Here is a 23390-nt window from a genome sequence, read left to right on the forward strand (position 1 = left end):
ACTGACACCTACAGAGCCAAGGCTGTGTGCCAGGTGGCTGTGAAGGCTTCATGTGAACAAATACACTTAGCGCTTCGCCCCAGGGCAGCAACATGAGGGAGGCACTTTCTCCACTTTATAGATGTGGAAACTGAGGCACAGCAGAGTGAGGCCATCTGTCCAAGGTCACAGAGCTCCTAGGGCAGAGGTAGCTGAGAATGTAAAGCTGCTCCACCTACACCTGCCTCTGTGTGGCTACCATGCCCCACCTGCCCCCAGCACTAGTCAAATGATAGCAAGTGGTACTCTCCTCATGAAAGCTTTCCTGTATAGGCAGCCTGAGAGGATGATGTCCACCCCTGAGCCTGAACCCTCCTCACTCTCTTCCTGGCTCCCACTCCCATGAGGAATCTCTGAGAACCTGCTCTCTACCGCCCCATCCTGCTACACGCACACACACATTTCTGCCCAGAGCCCCCTTTCTGGCCTGGCCTACATCTAATCCACAGTTCCACTGCCCCCTCCTCTGTGACACCCTCCTGCCTCTGTCTCAGCAGAAGTCCGATTTCCCTCAGCTCCCTAGTGTTTGTGCCAGGCCCTATGCTGTAGAGCTTGCACCCCTTTGCCTTTTGGTGGAGGCCTGGGCAGAGAGGAGGAACATACATGTGTATGGAAATCAGCTAGGTGCAGCCTTGATTTCATCACAAGCTATATTCATTTTGAACCTTCTCCCCAAGGGAAAAACTGAAGTGTTACTCTCCCCTTCCTGAGGTCTCTCGAAGCTTAGATTCTCCTTTGGGGAAGATGGCATAGTCAGGAGACCACCAGATGGCCTCCCTGTCCTGCCCAGCTCATCTCTGGGGCCTGTGCAGAAAGCTGCTGGGCCTCTGTGTAAAGAGAAGGGATGTGAGTGTGTGCATGCATGCATGTTAAAGACCAGCCCCTCCCCCAGATGACCGCAGCAGGGCTGACACAATTTCTTCCTGAGATCTGCTGCTCTTTGGAGCAGGGCCTATGCTCCACCTGGACTCGGTTGCACTAGGTCCTGCACAAGGGCCACGGGAGAAATTGGGGAGTTCCTTCTGTTGTCCAGGCCCCAGGCATGGGCCTGGGTTCTTTCTGGGGACAGTCTAGTCTGAGCAGGCACTGGCACGGGCAGCAGTGCCAGAGGTGTTGCCAGTGGCGGGACCTACTGCCTCCACTGGGCTCCCTTAGGGAACTCCTGGGGACCCCTGAGGGCTGGGCTGTCCTCAGCCTCAGAAACATCTCACTTCTGCCCAAGATTCATCCAAAGGCCCCAGATAGATTGTTTTGAAAAGGAGAAACTGTCCCATTTACCCTAAAAACCTTTTGGAAAAACATATCCTATTCTATTTGATTCATAGCACCAGATAAAAGGTACTCGCATTCCTCCTCTCCAGGGTGATGGATGAATCGGATACAAATAATGATAAGAATAATCATTTCCACTTGCACAGCCTTTATAATTCACAAATCTCATTCCCACACATGAACTCCCCCTCATTCTTCTAGACTTTTTTTCAGCAGAGCAAGCCTTGCAGGCTGGGGCTGCTGTGGGCTCTGCCCTTCCTCCTGGCTCTGCCCTGACTGTGGGTGATGCTGTTTCCACTACAGCAGGCGTCCAGCAAGGCTGCTGGGTGAACTGAATGTGGATGGTTCCTCAGACCTGCAGGACAGCAGAGTCAAGATGAACAATTGCCACCAGCCCCAAGTGCTTTCCCATACTTCCCAGCTCCCAGGGCCCCAGTCCCATGAGAAGGCCACCTATTCACATTCAGCAGTCCAGCCAGGTGCAGTAGGAATCCAGAACCAATGAATGGCTCTGGACTAGCTATTCCCCATTTCCCATGACTGAAGGGCTCATTGCCATCTCCTGTCCCCAGCTCAGCCTTTGCTGCTAAAGAGAAAAGTGCCCCAGAGTCCCTCAACTCTTAGAGCCCCTTAGCCCCTCAATCTTCAGAACTCCTCAGCCACCCCCCCCCCGCCCCCCAGAGTCCCTTAGCCTAGCTCACCGAGACATTAGGGGGCCCCTTGAGCACCTCTGTCTACAAGGGTTTTCATTCCTACTTCAGAGCAGGCAGAGCTGAAGTCAGAACAAGACCTGAGTGGGCTGCAGCCACCCAAGGCAGCGGCACAGCAGAAATGCACACCCAAGTCTGCAGGGCCCCTGCAAAGCAGAGCAAGACCACGCTGACTCGTGCCAAGCTGGAGAAGCGGTAGGTGGTGCTGCCAGGATGTCCTGGTCCCACTGGCCTTGACTATACTGAGACAGATATGGCTGAGACACAAGACCTGCTTCAACGCTGAGGCTAGCTGAGAAACAAAAGAGGACAGTGCTTGCACGAGGAGCTTCCACCCTATACAGAGAACCGCCTTTTAAAGACACTGGCGGAACCAAACAAGCCACCCAGGCAGGTGTTCTCTCAGACAGCAGGTCCTCACCACATTCACAGGACCGTCTGCCCTTCTTCCACTTGAGAGTCTGCCACGTGCACGGCATGTAGTTAACAACAAATCCAAGCTCCTGCCTCAAGGGATGCATGCATGCCCTAAGAGAGGTAAGGTTTACACCCCCTTTGCCCCATTGCCTGTGAACGTGCACTGGCAGAGACAGGGTGCCCATCTCTGTGCCAGCTCCTAGTGCCCAGCAAAGGTCCTAGTCAAGGACTTTGTGCCTGCAGTGTCCCGGAAGCCATGGCTCACTACCCCTTGCTCCACCCCCTTGCTCCTCTGCAACCCCTTGGCCAGTCTCTGTCTTCAGAGCACAGAGTGCTCCCTGACATAGGCCACAGTTTTATCTGTTACTCTTCACCGCTCCCAACCAGGACACAAGGCCATGAAGGCAGAAACATGGCTCCTCCATGCTGCGTCCCCTCGCTGGGTGCTCCCCGAGTGCACCCAGTGCTGGAGTAAGTTCAGGATGTACACCTCAGCATGGTTGCTGGGGCGTGTGCAGTACTCGCTCGTGTCTGTGGGCTCTCATTTTTTTTAACAGCTTCATTGAGGACAACTGATATACAGCATGCCCATATTTAAGGTATCCAATTTGGTAAGTTTGGACATACATATAAACTCATGAAACCATCACCACAATCAAACTACTGAACATATCTATCACGCCCCAAATTTCATGTTCCTTTATCACACTTCCCTCCCTCCTACCCTTCGTGCTCTTCCCAGTTCAGTTTGGGCAGCTTTCCCCACAACACCCCCCTTTGTCCCATTAGCCCCCTCCTGTCCCGAGAGTCTGGCAGTTCTGGCCTGTCAGTCTCCCTCACCAAAGACTGGGAGTTCTGTCCAAACAGCCCTCACCCTGTCCCGTGGCAGGTCCCAGTAAATAAGCACATGATATGGAGGTGGGGAGGTGGCTCTTGGCTCTTTGGGAATAAAAGTGACTTAAGTGGACATGCGGTTGGAGGATATGGTCATCAAAGAGTGAGCCAGCCAGCCTGCTCTGGGCCTAGCTGTCTGGCATACCCAGTGCTGGTCTCTCTCAATGGTTTGGAACTGGGCCTCCCAGTGACCAAAGCCCTGGGGTGGCAGGTGCCCCCTGCTTTCTTTTGCTTATAAAATATTAACTTAAAAAGCTAAATGCCACAGAGACAGCAAAGGATCTCTCGTTCCCCAAGCCAGGGTCTTGCAATGAGGGCAGACTAATTTTATTAACTTCTGGGGAACTTCAAAAAGCTTCAGGGCTTTCATGGCAGACGGTGAAGACGCCCAACACTGGTTTAAGTGCTACATAAACAGGTCTAGGGCCAGGAAGTGAGGGCTCTCAGCATTTGTTTACATTCTCATCTGACAGAGTGGGCCGGTGGGCGGGCAGGGCCTGTAATCCCGCCGGTGTGCGATGCCGCTCAGTTCACTGACCTACATTACCACAATATTTTTATAAGCCCCCGGGATAAGGTTGGGAGTGAACAGGCTTCTTCTGACCCTCTGAGGAGGCCCGAGGGGCTCTTCTTGCGGCTGGCCTCATGGTCTCACTGGTGGTAGAGTGGCAGTTTAGAAAGGATTTCAGGTTCAAAGGGAGCTCCTGCTTGCTTGCCTTATGATGTAGCCAGAAGATACAATAGCGCTGACACAACAGCGCTGACTGGGTGCTCTCGTTACCCACTGTGTCTTTGCTTCCATTTGTAAGTCGGGTGGCGAGGGGGGGAAGCTGGCCTTCAGCACACCACCAGGAACCTGGTCTCAGGAACTCTGGGATGCCCTGCCCACTGAGAGTCGCACTGTCATGTTATAGCAACCAGAGTGGATCCTTCTAGGAGCCAGCCGCAAACCCCTCCTCTTGCAGACTCCCAGCCCTTGTCCCACCCTCCCACGTGGCCTGCAGCAGGTGGAAGCCACCAGTCGTCCTCAGCCATGCTCTTGGAGAGGTGTCTCCACACCATTAATTAATCTTTAGGAAAGCCCTGCAGGGGCTCAGCAAGGTGAAAGGATTTGCCCAAGGTCACATATCCAGCTTTTCCTGCCTCGTGGTGTCCCAGGGGAACAAGAGCCAAGAGGGGGCGGAGGTTTGAGCAGTGAAGGAGCCCAGCAGTGGCATTTTCCATCCCTTGGGCTCCCTGGAACCAGGCCGTAACTGCTCAACCCAAGATGGCCTGCAAGTCTGGCCCAGGCACGGCTGCCCCATCTCCCTAGTCCCAACTCCTGAAACCCCAAGTTCCTGGAGGAGCTGATCCCCAAGTGCAGGGACCCAGCCCCCACGGGCTGTCTACAGGGAAGGAGACAGGGAGGGAGGACGGATGGAGCGTGGCCACAGGAGCAGGAACTGTGGTGGGCCCAAGCCCCTTACCTTCAAAGGAAGATATGCCAGCCCAGACGCACTGCTGTGGTGCACTGCAGGCCAGACACAGAACGCAAGGAGGCAACTGATTCCCCAGGCCTCCAGTTTCCTCACCCACAAAATGAGGTTGGAGAGAAGGTGAGCTGTCCCCCTCTGTGGTGCTGGTGAATTCCAAGTAACCAGTTCTAGTATAGGCCTCCGAACTTGGGAAAATGTGGCAGACTAGAGTCAAGAGAACACTCAGGGCAAAGGTTCTGAGGATGGGGCCAGGTGTGAGGAATGGCGAAAGGAGCTAAGAGCAGCCTGGAGTGCTGCATCCAACCAGATTTTACTAGTAAGGTTTCACAGCAGAGAGGGGGATCTAGAGAGCATGGTGACCTACCGCTTGCGTTGTGGATTGGAGCCAGGGCTGAAAGCCCCAGCCTGGTGGCCTGGAGAACTCTGGCCTGTGTCCTAACTTGTATGGGCCTCAGCTCTAGTCTGCTAAGTGGGGAAAGAGAGTTACTGCAGCTTCACATGAAGCCTCTGTTGCCCAATCCCCCAGGACTCCCCCAATTGTGCCATACAGGACCACGGGGCCGTAGGCAGGGTTCTATGCATCCAGCACCACTGGCCACTGACCCGCAGACGTGAGCAGACCTTGTTAGCTGACACAGCACTCTTCCACAGCACCCTGCGAGCCACAGTATCCCTATTCAAAGGCTGTGGCGGGAGCACCAGGACGAAGCCTGTGTAAAGGTCTCCCAGTACAGCCGCAGCTGGCCTGTGCAGGGTGGCCCTGTTGGAAGTGTGTGTGTGTGTGTGTGTGTCCTGAAAGGTAGGAGCTGGCCTAGGCACATTTCTGCATCTTTGAGCTAACCCCTTCCAGAAATTACTGGGGTTGGGGTGGGTGCTAAGAGGGGACTCATCAAATGTCTGCTCATTGAATTAAGTCTGATTGGAGGAGAGGCGACAGCCCCTCCTGCTGCAGGTAGTGAGGCCTACATCTCTGGAGAGCTTCAGGAAGACCAGGGATCGTCATCTATCCTGGGTGTCAAAGGCAGAAGACCGGGGAATGGCTTTCCTCAGCCCTATCCATCTCTAGAATATGTGTATACGCGTGCGCATGTGCAATAGTTGGACTCCTCTTCAAGTCACAGACTCTTCACATTGAAGGAGAGACCTCAGAGATCAGACACCAGCACATCCAATAAGGAAAACCCCTCAGAGAACAATTGGAGGTTTTTCATCTTGAAATCAATCACTGTAACATCAAACCAAAGGCGATGCATGTGGGATTTGCTCGGTGGGACTTGCTCCTAGGAAACAATGCTGAAATGGGGCCAGCACAGTTACAATAACTCTAAGAAGGGACTTTCACTGTTTGCATGAATAATTTGCTTCATTTATTAGCTTTCAGTCATTGGAGCAGTCACTGGCTGCACATGAAGCCAGGTCCTCGCTTACATGCCAGGTGAGTCCCCACTGTCCCCAGCTTTTGAGTGGGGACTTGGCTGCCTGTGCACGTAATTATGTCATTACATGTGTGTGTCTCTCTCAGAGCCCGGCTCCCATGATGAGGCTTGGGAACTGCCCAAGTTCTGAAGCCGGTATTCTAATTAAAATTGGAGAAATGGCACCAACACCAAGGAAAGAGGGTCAGCAGGCTGTGAGATGGAGCTCTGTGCCAGGTCTGCTGTGAGGAGGACTAAAGAGAGAAAAGGAGCTAGGAAGGCTTGAGTCCTGCCTCTGCCTCTTCCAGCGCTATGATCTTGGGCAAGGGACTTCTCTGAACCTCAGTTTCTTCTTCTGAAAAAAGTTGGTGTTGGGATTAGGGGTATTGATGTGGACTAGAACACCTAAGACTTGGTAGGAGAATGACCACCCAGAGAAAAGACTGGCACAATGTCAAAATGGGAAAAGCTAAAGTGAAGCGCCATTTGGTACAGGGGATCTTCTAATACACTCAGAAAGCACAAAATATAGAGACATCAAACCTGCTGAAGAAAAGCAAGGATGCTAATACATACTCAGCACAGACTACCTGCCAGGTCCTGCCCTCAAATCTCCCCTCAGAACCCAATCCGCTGCCTCCCAATCAAAGTCTTCTCAGAGGCTCCCTACAAATAGGGCGTTAATTCTCCAGGGCACTTGAAGGCCACCAGAATTGAAAACTTTGCCAAGAGTCCCTGGGATAATGATGACACTCTTGTATTATCCATTCTTGTTTAGCATAGGAAATATTTCACCAAGACTGGCATTTCCCTCCTCCCAGTGCAGGGCCATGGCAAGCCAAGTCGCTCCTATGAGCCTCAGTGTTCTCTCCTGTGAAACAGAGCAAACATAGCCACCTCCAAGATTGTTGTGAGGAAGAAATGGGATTTCTGAATGAAAGTATGCTGTCAGTGAGGATCAGCCGCATTGCAACCCCTTAGGGTTAGCCCAGACAAGGAAATTAGCCTTCAATTCATCTCATTTTGTCAACTGAGTTCCAGAGGCCCAGGCTAGGAAGACCTAGGGTGGGCCAGGATCTGCATGTCACAGAGGGCACCCACCCAGGAAGGAATCTGCCTGACACTCCCCACAACCAGCTCTCAAGACTAGCCAGCTCTGCCCATTGGTGATAAGCCCTGACTGCTAGCTCCCTCCTCCCTTGTAACCTCTTATCCACATTGAATCCCTCCTTCTTTCTGTTTTCCATCACCCAGGCACCCATGCAGGTAAAGTTCCTGTCAGTGGTTGATCAGGAGGTATCAAGGAATGGCTCCCAAAGGCAGCTGCTTTTTCATGGAGAAAAAAGGAAACTGACATTTTACTGAGCACTTAACTATACTAGTATACCAGGCTCCATGCTTGGCCCTTTGCACATATGGTCTTATCTACTCCCTACCACAGGTACTTTAAAGAAGGAACAGGTTCTGCCCTGGCTGGTGTGGCTCAATTGGTTGAGTATCATCCCATGCACCAAAAGGTTGCTGGTTTGGTGCCCGGGGCAAACATATGGTATTGGGGTGCATATGGGAGGCAGCCAATTGATGTTATTCTCTCTCTTCCCCTCTCCCTTCCTCTCTCTCTAATCAAATAAAACATATTTTTTAAAAAGAAGCAGGTTCTGAGGCAGGAGTAGGAGGTGGGGGGAGACTTGTCCACAGTCAGGCCAAGCCAGCGCCTAGGCGCTCAGTGCATTGGTCTCTAGAACCAGCTCTTTCTACTATGTCAGTCTACCTCAACTCTGTGTCTATATGCAAACAAAAAAGCAATTTTCAAGGCAGGCTAACAGGCCCTTCAGCAGCCAAGCAAGACTCTCAGCTATCGATGCCGATATCTGTAAGAGAGGCTGAGGATTTGGGCCGGGGGCCAGAACACTAGGACAGGCATCTGATCGTATCCTTAAGGAGGGCGCCTTCTAGGCCTCTGCTTCAGGGGCCCCTGTCTTTTCCAGTGGCCTGGGAGCTGACACAGCCTTCAGTCTGCTGACAGGGACTGGGGGAACAAGGGACAGCCACGCAGGCCAAGTGCTGCTTCCTCCAGGGGATGGGGTTCTGAAGTTGCCCACCTGGGCCGCCAAGCCTGCCAGATGGCCCCTGGTCAGGAAGTATAGTCCCTGCTTACCAGCGGTAGTCACAGACTGGCCCGGACCCCAGCGAGGCACGTTTAACAACCATTAGCTATGCAGGGGGCAAGCCAGGAGCCGGGAGGCAGCACTGCTTCCTACTTCAAAGCCAGCCAGTGCTCCTGGTGGTGTTTGCCTATTTACATTTGGTTGGGTGGATGCCACAGGCTCCTCTGGCCCAGCCCTAAGGCCTTCCTACCTGGCGCCAGTGGGTGCCAGACCCAGAATGACCAGCATGCCTGGCCCAATCCCAGCACAGGGGCAGGGGGTACCAGCTTCTTGCCACCACCCCAGCTGGGGACCCAGGCATGTATGCCATGAGGCAAGTCTGAGTAAACAGCAATGAGGATGCCTCTCCTCCACAAAGCCTGCCCTGTGCCAGTTACAGCGTCTTACATGGGCTGATCTCCCTTTCTTATACCACCCCACAAAAAATAGAGGCAAAGCCCCTATTCCTCTATTAAGGAAACTGAGGGGAAGAGAACTGCCCACAGTCCTACACCTTCAGGAGGTCCACCCAGCAGGCCCTGGGACTCTTGTAGGCTGGAGCCTGAGCTTCCTGGGCTGCCCATAGCTGCAGCCTGCAGACACCACCATGCTTGGCCCTCTTCTCTCCTCCAGTCCTGGTCTCAAGGAAGCATCCACTTGGCCCACCTGCCTGCCTCCCCGGCCTCCCACTCCCTAGCACCCACGGCTGGCTTGCCACTAGCTTCACAATTAGTGACAGGCCAGCCGTGGTGTGTTAAGGTATGAGCATTGTCTTTGTCCTGGTGGTGAGGTGAGCCAAAAGAGATTTTTGAGCAGGAGCTGGAGGGACTACCTTTGTTTTGTAGAAAATTATTGGGGTGGAGCTGTGCAAGATGCCAGGGCAGGGAGGGAGGCAGATGGATGGGGAGGTGAGGAAGGCCTCCTGGGGTGTGGCAATTAGAAGGTATAAAACTGAGCAGGCAGGGGTACAGAGCACTCACAGTCCTTGGCACTGAGCCCTCACGTGCCCACTTCTTTTCATGCAATTGTTACAAGTAAGAAAACAGGTGACTTTAGTGATGGCCAGATGATTCAAACCAACTAGAGGCTGGGTGAGAGGGGCAAGGCTGGGGACGAGAGGACAGCCTCCCTGTGGGCTGCTCTGCTGAGCCTGCTCAGGGCATTTCTCTACTACGAGTTGAACAAGCCTCCCCTAACCCCAGTCTGCAGCGCTTCCCCTGGTTGAGGATAAAGAGCTTGGCTTCAGTACCTGGCCTGGTCTACCTCTTGGAGCTCCTGTCCCCTGCCCTGCAGCTGGTGGAGACCCTGGGCTCAGGGTTCTTTTCCAAATGGCCAGGGCCTGCATAACAGCTCTGTGCCTCTGCGGAAACAGTGCCTGGAAATGGGAAGCCCCTCTTCCATGTCCTCCTCCACCACCACCCTGCCCCCAATATCTGAACAGTGATGAGTCACACCTCAAAGGTCATCAGCTCTTCCATGCTTTTTCCTGACCAGACCACTTCCTCCCACCTCAGCAGTTCTTGCTTCTCTCCTGGCCCCTGTAGCCCTCTGGATGTCCCTCTGGCATGGGCACGAGTCTGTCCTGCACTAGGAAGACCCCGTTTCCTGTGAGACTCTGTCCTGAGTGTCCTAAGAGAGGAGTTGCTGGCTCAGGTGCAGGGACCTCTGGGGACAGGGCCAGCATCTCCCAGCCTTGGCTGTGACATATCCTTCACCCCTCATTATTTTCAACAGATCTTTGCACACGTGTACTATTATTTATTTAATAATTTTCTTTAAATATATATGTTTAAAAGGAAAACTTCACATGGTACTCTAAAGAGAAAACTAGAGTGGCTTGTCATAAACAGGAACCTGACGGTAAAAGGAAATACAACGAAGAAAATGCACTGAATCCTAGTTCTATACTGCTGCTATGGAAGGGTCTGAATCTTGGCCCTGTGTTAAAGTCATCTTCAAGGGAACCTAAAGCTGTCTGCAATGTAATAGAAGGACTGCAAGAAAACTAAAAAAGAGAAAAAAGTTATTACTAAGGGATTCAACATTATATAATAGTATGAGAAATGGCCTTAACCAAATGGACAATTTACTGTTTGCTAATTTCCAAGCAGAAAATATATGAAAGAATGAACAAATGACTGAATACACAAACTATATATCTATAGCCATATCTACATATAAATTCTTCATTTCTAATTTCAATGGTTTATGATTTCTACTTTAAAAAATCCTTTGGGTTTTTTCTGTGGCTTCAAGTACAACTAAAATTCAAATTCCATGAGAGAAGGGATTTTTCTTTTCTTATTCACTGTTATACCTCCAGCCCTGAAAACAGAACATAGTGAGTGTTCTATAAATATTTTAAAATGATTACTGCTGAATGCTCAGTTTCTGTAAATGTGGCATACATATAGGAAAAAGTATATATTCTCTATTCATGGGATGTAAGAATTTCCATCTACCTATCTAGAAATCAAGAATAGTGACTGTATTATGTTTCTTTATCTTTTATCTGCTGTCTAGTGGACCTGTCCAATTCTGAAATATGCACTCGCAAGTGTCCCACTGCAATTATCATTCCATTTTTTACCAAGTTCTCCTTTGTTTTTATATGTTTTGTGTATACAAGTTTGTAACTGTGCCTTTTATCATGATGTCCTCTTTATCTTGGTTAGTATTCTTAATCTTAGATTCTACATTGTCTGAAATTAATATTATTACTCATACCTTCTTTTTATTTATAGTCACCTAACATCTTTCTATTCTTAACCATTGTTTATCACTTTAAGTGTATTTCTTATAAACAGCATATAACCAGATGTTGTAGTCTCTGTATTTAAATAGGAGAACTCAGCCATATTTAGTGTGGCTAAAACTTAATTTTGTTTCTTCTGTTTTTGTTATTATTTATGAGCAGTGTTCTTGTTTTTCTTATTTTTGTTGGTTTAATTTAATTCATTTCAGTTTTTCCTTAATGTGGAAATTCTACTACACTTTTTATGCCATTCATAGTTTCTTTTCTTTTATCTGTGTTCATAACCTTACATTTCTATATTTTTACTTAAAAATGGGGTACTAACAATTTCTCTCATCACCATATGCTCTCATTCCCTTCCCCAAGCCCTCTCCCTAGAAAGACAGATCTTTAGAACACTTTCACTTCCCTTTACCCAGCTGGGGTGAGAGCTCTGCACCAGCTCTATTAACCAAGGCCCACCGGAGAACCTGACTCCTAGGGAATGCAGAGAGAGAGGAGAACTTACAGCGTAGGTGACAGACTTTTCCTTGCAGTATGTGTATTCTATTTCAAGACTCCTATTTACCATTTAGATCAGGGGTTGAAAAATTATAGCTAGAAGGCCAAATCCAGTCCACTATCTGTTTCTGTATGGCCTTTAGCTAAGAATAGATTTTACATTTTCCAGTGGGTTGAAAAATATCAAAAGAAGAAGACTATTTTATGATGGGTGAAAACTATAGGAAATTCAAATGTCAGCATTATAAGTAAAGTTTACTGGCACTCAGCCACACTGACTCCTTTCCATCTTGTTCACAGCATAGAGCTGAGCAGTTGCAACACAGACCTAAGAGGTGCCAGGTGCATGACAAATTGCAGTGACACAGGGAGAGCTCCACAGCATCGCATCCAACCACACATCTTAGTTATTTACTTGTATTATCAGTGCACATCCACCATTGCATATTCCACAGAAAAAGTGGACTTTGAATGTCATACTTCTAAGGCTCTGTGGGGTGTGGATATTATTTAGTTGAATCACATGGCAAAGTGTTGTGTTTGTTACCGGCTCTGCTGACAGAATACAGAATACAGAATACTGACATCACATACAGTCCCAGCTCACAGAAAAACAATAGTCAGAAAAATGAGAAAATTTCAAACAGTATAAGTCATCACAGCATAATTTCTTCACAAAAATAAAAAATGAGAATGAGGCTGCATCCAATGTCAGTTCCCAAATGACTCATTTGTTGCTGAGCAAGGAAGGCCACTTCCAGAGGTGAGTTGATTATGTTGTATTTGATTGCAGCAGCTCAGAAAAAGATCCAGAGAAAACTAGCACAGGAAGAGGAAAGGCTGGAGACCTGAAAGCTGGCCTCTGCAATGTGCCATGCACGGTCTTCAGCATTTCCCAGTTACCTCCCTCAGTTATTTTCTTTCTAGAACTTACTACTACCTAAAAGTGCCCAATCTACTATTCTCTGCCAGTCCCCCTTGTGAAGACAAGAACATTGTCCATCTTGTATCCCCAGTGCCTGTCACACACAGGAGCTCAGTAAACATTTGAACATATCTATATATATAAAAGCCTAATATGCAAGTGTCCCCTTGGGAGTTCGATCACTTGCTATGCCATGTGCTGACCACCAGGGGGCGGCACAGAACGAAGGAAGGCCCCAGCCAGCAGCTGGAAGGCCCTGATTGGCCCTGATCGCTGGCAAGGCCTAGGGACCCTACCTGTGCACAAATTCTGTGCACTGGACCTCTAGTCTATCCTAATATATAAAAGCCCAGGGTTGTAATGACTAATCAGGAGGGAAGGCTGACGAACCCGGAAGTCCTTCAGTCAGCGCTGGGCTGCTGTGGTGACCCAGCACTGACTGCCCAGGGTGCTGAGACCCAGAGAGAGAGTCAGGGTCTGATCCCCAGCCTCAGTGGCAGCTGTTGATCAGTACTTGCCTCTCTCTTTCTCTTCTTTCTCCCTCTCTCCGTCTCCCTCTCCCTCTCCCTCTCCCTCTCCCTCTCCCTCTCCCTCTCCCTCTCCCTCTCCCTCTCCCTCTCCCTCTCCCTCTCCCTCTCCCTCTCCCTCTCCCTCTCCCTCTCCCTCTCCCTCTCCCTCTCCCTCTCCCTCTCCCTCTCCCTCTCCCTCTCCCTCTCCCTCTCCCTCTCCTCTCCCTCTCCCTCTCCCTCTCCTCTCCCTCTCCCTCTCCCTCTCCCTCTCCCTCTCTCTCTCTCTCTCTCTCTTTCTCTTTCTCTTTCTTTTTCTTTCTTTCCAGGCTTTGCAGCCAGGCCTTTCTTTCTCTCCCAGCCTGGAGGGGCTGATGTTCAGCCCCACTGCCTATCTGATCAGGCCGGAGATAGGCCCGGAGATGCTAACTGGCATAGGAACTGACCAATCAGAACCAAATGTGGGTGCTGTGAAGAACCAATGGCTGCCTAGGAGGTGGAGCTTTTGACGCTGACTGGCATTGAAACCGACCAATCAGAACCAAATTGACCAGCAGAGGAGGGCCATTGGCAGGGGGCAAGATCAGGCTGGCAGGGGAGGGCAGTTGGGGGCAACCAGGCCGGCAGAGGAGGGTAGTTAGGGGCGATCAGGCAGGCAGGCAGAGGCAGTTAGGGGCAACCAGGCCGGCAGGGAGGCCAGTTAGGGGTGATCAGGCAGGCAGGCAGGTGAGCAGTTAGGAGCCAGCGGTCCCAGATTGCGAGGGGGATGCCCAACTGCCAGTTTTCGGGCCTAAATTGGCAGTTGGACGTCCCCCAGGGGGTACCCTATTGGAGAGGATGCAGGTTGGGCTGAGGGAACCCCTCCTTCGTGCACGAATTTTGTGCACTGGGCCTCTAGTATATATATAAAAGCCTAAGTGACCATACAACTGGTTGACTGAATGACTGGTCGCTATGACATGCACTGACCACCAGGGGGCAGATGCTCAACACAGGAGCTGCCCCCTGGTGGTCAGTGTGCTCCATAGCCAACTTCCTGTGGTCCCTCCCCACAGCTGGCCGCCCTGATTGGCCTTGATCGCAGGCCAGGCCGAGAGACCCCACCCATGCACGAATTCGTGCACTGGGCCTCTAGTGAATGAATAATATATTTTAGGTGATAGGTTCAGAAGGCCTATATACTTTAAGCCCTCCAGGTGGAAAGTGTTCATTCAACACATATCTATTGAGGGCTGGGCCTTCCTTCTCTATGAATGGAGGACCTCCCAGAAAGCTGACTGTGCCTGTAGAGCACACAATGAGCCTGCCCATTGTGCTCTGTCCTTATCCCAGGACAGAGTAAAGGCTGGGAGTTGGCTTAACATGGTGGTGAAGATCCATCCTGGGAGACTGAATTTAACCTGTTCAAGATGTCTTGGCCTCTTTGAGACTTCTTTGAATGGAGGCATGCCCGGGATGCTAGGAGATAGCTGTGATGTGTCCAAGCAAGCACAGAGTTAGGAGCCAAGTACTGATCTCGGGCCCTCACGTGTATTCCCCCATCTCGTCTCCCTCTGACCTCACAGGGCAGCACTGCAACATACCTGAGGTGCAGGGAAGTCTCATAACCATCCCATTTCCACCTTAGGAGGTGTTGAGGGTGGAACTGACCCAAGGCCTGCCAGGCCTTCGTCCTACACATCTGACCAGTCTACCACATGGCCCAGATTGTGGCTGACCAAGCGATCTGAAAATCTCTGGGCACTCTGGCTCTTGCTTAAAGCAAACAGGGCCACCCCTCACAAACAGTCCAGCCTTCTGGCTGCATCTGCACTAGAACTCTTACATGTGATGCCCTGTGCTATGGTGGCTCCTTCAATCCAATCCTATGAGGTTGTAGTTTGCCCTGAATGAATGAGGGTGCTGAAATAAAATGGCTGTCCTTGGTATGCAGTGCTGCACAGCACAGCCAGGGTTTGAGCCCTATCCATCTGACGCCCAAGTTCAGTGCCTTACCAACCTTACCAGGAAGGAAAGTCTCCCACCAAGGACACTCCAGCTTGATTCATTTTAGCAATGTGTTACTTGCTCCTCACAAACCCAGGCTCCTGTCTTCAAAGGAGGTGACTGCTGCCCCACCACTGATAGGCTTGTGTGTGGGCAATTAGATCCATGAATACACCAAGTGGGGCATTACTCCACGGTAGATATTTCACCACAAAATAATTATACTCCATAACGCTGCTAACAAATCAAGCTAGACAAATGAGTGATGTGTGCCTTATCACCTTCATTGTCAACAGTCTTTTGGGACTGGCCTAGGGCTGACGGGGCCCTGGAACAGGCCCCCATTGTCAGCCTTCAACACTTTCCAGTGACCTTAGGAGCTTAGCATATGCCACTGCTCTGCAGATGAGAAAACGAACATTCACAGAGGACAGTCCCTGCCCAGAGAACAGCAGAGGTGGGCTGTAGACCCAGCTCCAGGACCCACACACCAAGTGACCGAGCTGTGCTTGGCTGAGTTGGAGGGCTGTGTTCATCGATCTAGGAACCCTGAGTTTTGGATCTGTGAGCGGGTAAGGAAAGGGCTGCTCTCATTTCCCCACTGGAGGGCAGATTAGGGGTAGGAGTAGGAGAAGAGGGACAGGTCCTGAGTTCCTAGGAAGCATTGTGAGATGAGGAGGGGAGGGGAAGGGTCTGCAACGACAGAAAGTTCCAGAGGAGAAAACCTGGGTATCTGGAAGAAGAAAGGGAGACGGGAGGGTGGTAGGCAATGGGAACTCCAACACTGTCTAATGCACAAGGCTCCGGGAACCTTCTCCTGAGCACCTGCTCAGTATAGGTCTGACACTGTCTGAGGAGCAGAACTGTAAGGCCTGCTGAGAGCCTCAGGGCACATCCCACTAGAAGCCTGAGTTTCCCAACACTGGGGTTGCAGCACTGCCATGCTCAGTCAGTTACAGCCAAGTCTCAGCCCTCCTCCTGCCTTTCCCTCCCCTAATGACCATCTCTTACCTGCATAAACCCACATCCAGGCAGCCAGCTCCAAGAGACAGTGAGATTTGCACATTTGTCCACCCATTCATTTGAGGACCAGTAGGCATGGATTCCTACACAGACCTATATGGATGGATGTTGAGGGTGGGCAGGTCCACCCAAGGGAAGAAAAGGGTTCCAGGACTTTGGGACTCTATGTGGGCTCTCTCAGGCCATCATACCCATCCACCCTAATGATAGGCCTATAAACTAGACTGGCTTACTCACACATTTAAAAACTGCCTCCAGTGATATCAGATACCCCAGAAAGCCAGCAACCTGGACCCTCCCTCTCTGTTATCTTCCTGTACCTTCCCGCCTCTTGCTCTCTGGAACCCCCTGCTACCATTAGCCCCTACTCCCCCACCCTACAGACTTGACCCAGTATGGCCTGTAAGACCAGTCATATACTTCCTCCCCTTGACATAACTGGCTTGGAGCAGACACAGCAGCCACCCTGCCTGATGAAAGCTCAGGCTCTCCCTTTCCCCCGCCCCCTGGCCCTGAGAGTCAGGGCCTGGCATCAGGGTGATAGGGCAGGGTCCAGCCTCCCCTCCAAGGCTCAGGAAGGCCACTGATACCAGTGATTGCTGGCCTAGGTGAAACGCTGCTTCCTGAAACTGGCGTGTGTGAGAGCCAGGCCTGCTCTCCCTGTGTGGGCGCCTTTACTCCCTGAGGGCTCCCTGCCTGGGTATAGGCCCTGGCACAGTGACTAACGAGAGAACTTGGGCTACTTGACCCCTGAGGGCCTCAGTTTCCTTGCCTAAAAACTACAGAGGTTGAGATCAGAAGGTCTCTGATGCCTTCCTGGCTCTCATCTCAGATGCCAAACTGTGCCCATCCCACCGGCAGAAGGGCAATGGGCAGGGAGGAGCTGCTTACCCGCTCCACAAAGCCGTGCTTGTGCTTCAATTTGTACACTCTCAGCTTGGGCAGGAGACTCTCAGTGTAGTTCTTGTCCTCCAGCCCATGCAGCAGGATGCCATGGAAGGCCAGCCGGCACATGTTGGCGTGAATGTCCGCATTTAGCCTGAAGCCAATCACCAGGCACAGCCGAGGGCAGGTGACAGGCTTTTCAAACTCCACGAGGGCCCACTGCTGTCGGGGACAGAGGCCTTCTGTGGCCTGGCCTGCCTTCTCGGTGGCCTGGTCACTGCCTGTTGACCCTGGCTCAAGATCCTTACAGAGGTACTGTTCCTGGAATAGGTATTCTCGGGAGAAATCGAAGGTGTTCAGCACAGGCTCGTGGTCAAAGTTGTCTGGGGCAGGGCTGAAGAACATCAACCGGCCCATAACCGTCTCGTGGCCCAGTGTGATGTGGAACTTGGCCTTGGTCTGCAGGGGTCCCCGGAAATATGGGATCTTCTCCACGGAGATGATGGCCGCATGGACAGTGTGCAGGGACTCCGGGGCACACACCAGGCCACGCTCTAGCAGCTTGGGATCAAACTGAGTGACACAGATGCCCAGCCGGTCTCCCTGCATGGCCGAGGTGACAGGCATGTGGAACATCTGCATGGACTTCACCTTCTTCACCACCTAGTCAGGAGCAAGAGACAAAAGCTCATGAGACCCACAAGCCTGGAGGTTAAGGTGAGGGGCGCCAGCTGAAGAAATCCCCCAGGTGCCGCCAACACTCACCTGGCACCTGGTGTGCCAGCCAAAGGGAGCTCTAGGGCCAGCCAGACTCCTTTTGGACAGAGAAGGCTCCACCCTGCAAATACAGGCCTAGGTCCACAGGGCACCTAGTCCAGGATGTGGGCAGTGGTCACAGCAACCAAATCCTGTACTACCTTAGTTTCCTCCAACCTTCTAGTCCCTGCTCTACCCCAAGCCCCATTCCCAAACTTTTTTGCCTTAAGCCCTCTTATATAAGCTTGCCACCCCATGCAGAATAGTCCCCCCATTTCCTCAGCCTGCCAAGTTATGCTCATCTGTCCTTGAAAGCCAAGGCCAAACACCACTGCTCTTGGAAATCTGCCTAGACTCCAGTGTGTAGGATCTGTCTCTTTCTCCATGGTGCCATCTCAGTCCCTCTGAATCACACGCAGCCTGCTGTGCTATCACTGCTTAATTTGTGCCTGCCTGCCTCCTAGTCTGTGGGCTTCTTCTGGGCAGGGCCACTCTTCATTCATCTACACATAGACCCTGGCTATGTGCCAGGCACTGTTCTAAGGGTAGGAATAGAATGAGGTCTGTTTCTAAAGAAGTTAGTATCCAGAAAAAAAATTACAAATGTAGTAATATATTAATATTAACTAAATTATATTAATACAAATAAAATTCAAAATTTTATGTTTTAGTATATATAACTAATATACTGATATAATATGCGTATTATATAAGTATATATGACTAATATACTTATATAATACGCATATTATATATAACATGTTATAGAGAAGGCCTGAGGTTGAGGGAGGGTCTGTTTTTTAAAATTTTTATTTATTATTATTATTATTTTAATATATTTTATTGATTTTTTTACAGAGAGGAAGGGAGAGGGATAGAGAGTTAGAAACATCGATCAGCTGCCTCCTACACACCCCCTACTGGGGATGTGCCCGCAACCAAGGTACATGCCCTTGACCGGAATCGAATCTGGGACCCTTCAGTCTGCAGGTCGACACTCTATCCACTGAGCCAAACCAGTTAGGACGGGTCTGGCTTTTTTAGATCAGTGGTTAGGAAAGACCTCTGTAGAGGCGATGTCTGAACCAAGACCTGATCAGAGGAAGAAGCTGTGTGAAGGTCCAGAAAAAGTTCTAAACAGGGGAACCAATGAGTGCAAAGGCCTGAAAGAGGCTTGTTCAATTTGAGAAATAAACAAAGAGGTGGGAGGGCTTCAGCAGGGAGGGCGGGGAGAGGAGGGCAGGCAGGCGGAAATCACCCAGGAGTTTAGGCAAACTTGATTTTATCTCTGCTTCTAAACCATTACACTGACTCTATACCAGGCAGATTTCTGCACCCACAGTTTGTAAATCAGGAACAGACATGGAATAGGCTCTAACAAATGGTGACAAAATAAATGAATGCTCCCACAAAGATCCACTGTCTCGGAGGTGAGATGAAATCACGTTCATGGATTTCTGCTTAGCAAAGCAGAGAAATGTATATTTCAGAAAACCTACCATCAAAAACTGTTAAACTAAAGACAATTTTGACCTTTAGGTCACAAACATCCCTGTCTACAAAGTGGGGTGTGGGACACACTCATTTTCCCCCTGGATAAAGGGAGAATGCTATGCTGACATCAGGCCCAGGTCCCTTCCTGGAGAGCCATAATACTCAAGTGTTTGTTTAAAGATCATTAACTACCTACCCAGGAGGTCAGGGGGCAGGGAAAGTGAGAAGCACAGTGTCAAAAGCCACAGCCAAGATCAATCAAAGAGAAACATAAAACATCTCTGAAATGGTCTGTAAGGGCAATGAGAAACTTAGATTTTTAGGAATGCATCTCAGAGTAACTGGAGAATTTGAATATTATCTTACACTAAGTGTCTGCTCAGTGAGGTAGAAACCCAAATCACAACTCTTCTCCCAAGAACTGCAACAGCCCAGTGTGATGTTCTCTGGCCTGAAACCCTGCTCTCCCTCCTCCCAGCCAGCTTTCTAAAACACAGGTCTGATGACGCAATCCTTTGGCACCAACATGTACATGGGCTCCTATCTCTACATCATGACTTTCTAATCTTTTGGGTGAAACTGTTATTAACAGGAAAATGCTTTGGTCAACTGAACTTCTATGGGGAACCAGTCCCTCCCAGTGAGTGACATGCTCAGGGTAGGTGGGGGCTGCCATGGCTCCCAGCACCTTCTCTGCTTGCTGGACTCCTCTGCCTTCACTGTAGCCTCCTACCATCAGGCCCATCGTACAGCTCTTTCTGACCCATGTTCTCCCAACCCTTTAACCACAGCCAATGGAAGCTTTCATGGTTCATTACACACCCTGTAGTTCTGTATGTCTCTGCCCTGGGTCCATGAGGCTCCTTCTCCCTAGGACTTCTTTCACCTGGCAAATTCTCATTTATCCCTAAAATCCCAGCTCTCAGGGTACCTTCTGGGAGGGACTCCTCTGGACAGAGCTGCTTACTATCCTCTGTGACTCTGAACCTGACTTATCATTGCCAGTTGACGGCCCTGTCAGTCCCACCTCTATGTGCTAAATGATTTAAATGACAATATAATAAACTAGATGCCCAGTGCACAAAATTCCTCAGCCCAGTTTGTACCCTCTTGCAGTCCAGGAGCCCTTGGAGGATGTCCGACTGATGGCTTAGGCCCGTTCCCCGTGGGTAGCGGGCCTAAGCTGGTGGTTGGACATCCTTAGCAATGCCGTGGAGGCGGGAGAGGCTCCAGCCACCGCTGCTGAGCTTGCCAGCCGTGAGGTCTTCTGGCTGAGCAGCACTCCCCTATGGGAGTGCACTGACCACTAGTCTCCTATAGATGGTCACTTCTAAATCTTTAAGACAGGGGCCATGATCTACCTACTGCTGCATCCTCAGTGCCAAGCACAGGAGGCTGCTGAAAAACCCAGTACCTCTGAAGACAATGATTGCCCCTGATTCCAGAAGAGAAATGTCCCTCGTGGCAAAAACACACCTGGCAGAGCACAGAGCTGAGATTCCAGTTCTGCAGGGGCCTGAGAGACCCTTGTGTTTAAGAGCCTTCCTGTGGAAGAGGGCAGCCAGAGCCTTCACCATCAGACAGCCCCACCCCCACCCCCACCATCGAGCTGACTGCCTAGCAGGCTTTATTCAAAGCATGTTCTCTTTTCAACAGGGCTCGTGTTCTTAGGATTAAAATAATAAAGAATGCCTTAAGAGGGCACTGTGAAGAGCAGAAAGACTAATAACTGTGCAAATCAAGATTTTAAGGGCCTCGACAGGAAATTGTGAAACAGATAAAGATGGGGACAGGGTAGTGTGACACTACTGTGGGCTCTCACAGGGTGCATGCAGACAGCATTACCACATGGAGCACTGGCAAGTCCTCATTCCACCAAGACACATTTCAAGCATATAAAATTCCATTTAGGACACCAAAAATATAGAAAAGTAGATAGTTTTACCAACTTAAGAATGGGAAAAACAGACTTGCCTTTCAGTTATTTATTTTCTACCCATCTTTTTAACAACCCACTCACCCAATATAGGGGTAGGCAAAAGTACGTTTACAGTTGTAATACAAATAAGTAATCCTATCTAATAATAGAGAAACATGGTAATTAGCGTATGACTGCTACCCTTCCCATTGGCTAATCAGGGAGATATGCAAATTAACCGCCAACTAAGATGGCGGTTAACCGCCAACAAAGATGGCGGTTAATTTGCATATGTAGGCACAATGCTGGGAGGCGAAAGGGAAAGGACGGAAGAAGTCCCCTGCCACTGACGGTGATCCGAAACCCAGGGGGGAGCTAAGAGCCGGGGGCAGGGCAAAGCCGGGGGCAGGGCAAGGCCCCCCAGCCGTGATCAGAGAACCAGGCGCCTTTGCCACCCCCAACCAGTGATCGCGGGAAGCAGGGAAGCAGGGGTGGAGCCCGGGATGGGAGCTGGGCAGGGGCAGAGCCGGCAGTCCGGGGAGCTAGGGGTCCCTTGCCCAGGCCTAAAGCCTTGGCCAAAGACGTTAGGCCTGGGCAGGGGTGGAGCCTGCAATCCGGGGAGCTAGGGGTCCCCTGCACAGACCTAACGCCTTGGCCAGAGGCGTTAGGCCTGGGCAGGGGCGGAACCAGGCATTGCAGGGAGCAGGGGCGGAGTCAGCGATCCTGGGCAGCTGGGGGTCCCCTGCCCAGGCCTAATACCTTGGCCAGAGGCGTTAGGCCTGGTCAGGGGCGGAGCCTGAAACCACAGGGAGCTGGGGGTCCCCTGCCCAGGCCTAATGCCTCAGCCAGAGGCGTTAGGCTTGGGCAGGGGTGGAACCAGCCATCGCAGGACGGAGTCAGCGATCCTGGGCAGCTGGGGGTCCCCTGCCCAGGCCTAATGCCTTGGCCAGAGGCATTAGGCCTGGGCAGGGGCAGAGCCTGCAATCGCAGGGAGCTGGGCGTCCCCTGCCCAGGACTGATGCCTCGGCCAGAGGCGTTAGGCTTGGGCAGGGGCGGAACCAGCCATCGCGGGATGGAGTCAGCGATCCTGGGCAGCTGGGGGTCCCCTGCCCAGGCCTAATGCCTTGGCCAGGGGCAGAGTCAGCAATCGTGAGCAGCTGGGGGTCCCCTGCCCAGGCCTAATGCATTAGGTCTAGGCCGGGGCAGAGCAGGAGATCGCGGGGAGCTGGGGGTCTCCTGCCCAGGACTAATGCCTCCACCAGAGGCCTTAGGTCTGGGCAGAGGCGGTGCCAGAGATCGTGGGTAGCAGGGGCGGAGCCGGGGATGGTGGGAGCTGGGGGTCCCCTGCCCAGGCCTGATACCTCTGCCGGAGGCCTCAGGCCTGGGCAAGGGGCCCATCCGGGGATTGGAGGGTGATGAGGGTCAACTCCTCTGGCTGAGGAATCAGGCCTGGGCGGGGGGCGGAGCCAGCAATCAGAGGGGGCTGGGGGTCCCCTGCCCAGGCCTGACGCCTCTGGCAGAGGCATCAGGTCTGGGCAAGGGGCCGATCCTGTGATTGGAGGGTGATGGGAGTCAACGCCTTTGGCCCAGGCGTTAGGCCTGGGCGGGGGGTGGAGCCATCAATCAGAGGGGTGTGCGGGTCCGCTGCTCAGGCCTGATACCTGGGCCAGAGGTGTCACGCCTGGGCAGGGGGCGGAGCCAGCTATGAGAAGGAGATGGGGGTCCCCTGCCCAGGCCTTACACCTCTGGTGGAGGCATCAGACCTGGGCAAGGGGCCAATCTGGCAATCGGAGGGTGATGGGGGTCAACGCCTCTGGCCAAGGGGGCAGGCCTGGGCAAGGGTGGAGCCTGTGATCGGGGGAGATGGGGTTCCCCTGCCCAGGCCTGAAGCCTGGGCCAGAGGCGTCAAGCCTGGGGCGGGGGTGGGTGGGGTGCCAAGCCGCAGACTGGTGTGAACTACAGAGGAAGCACCTTTTCTGACCGCTCATTGGTTAAGCTCCCTGTATGCCACTGGTAATATTCTTAGTAACTTGGGTAATAAGAATCCAAAATGGTGATCTAGGGGTTTTCACCACACTCCTGGTGAAAAAAATGAATGTCCGCTGCTGGAGGGCTAAGAAATGTCATATCCTGCCCCAGCCGGTTTGGCTCAGTGGATAATGCCTTGGACTGATGATGGCAGGTCTGGGTTCAATTCTGACCAAGGGCATGTACCTAGGTTGCAGGCTCCTCCCTGGCCGGGGCCCAGGCCAGGGCTCATGCAGGTGGCAAC

The 23390-nt window shown here is 51.6% G+C and overlaps 1 protein-coding gene across 2 annotated transcripts in view; it reads right to left on the reverse strand.

Annotated features, from left to right (window-relative positions):
- Positions 1–23390, reverse strand: part of EEFSEC (eukaryotic elongation factor, selenocysteine-tRNA specific) — a 247075-nt gene that overhangs the window by 34182 nt on the left and 189503 nt on the right. For both annotated transcript variants that reach the window (XM_036322732.1, XM_036322731.1), the window contains one exon: positions 16957–17613. In XM_036322732.1, coding sequence (XP_036178625.1) covers positions 16957–17613 — 657 coding nt within the window. The remainder of the gene's footprint in view (positions 1–16956; positions 17614–23390) is intronic.

Source organism: Myotis myotis, unplaced genomic scaffold (assembly GCF_014108235.1).
Source record: "Myotis myotis isolate mMyoMyo1 unplaced genomic scaffold, mMyoMyo1.p scaffold_m19_p_9, whole genome shotgun sequence".
Lineage (NCBI taxonomy): Eukaryota > Metazoa > Chordata > Mammalia > Chiroptera > Vespertilionidae > Myotis > Myotis myotis.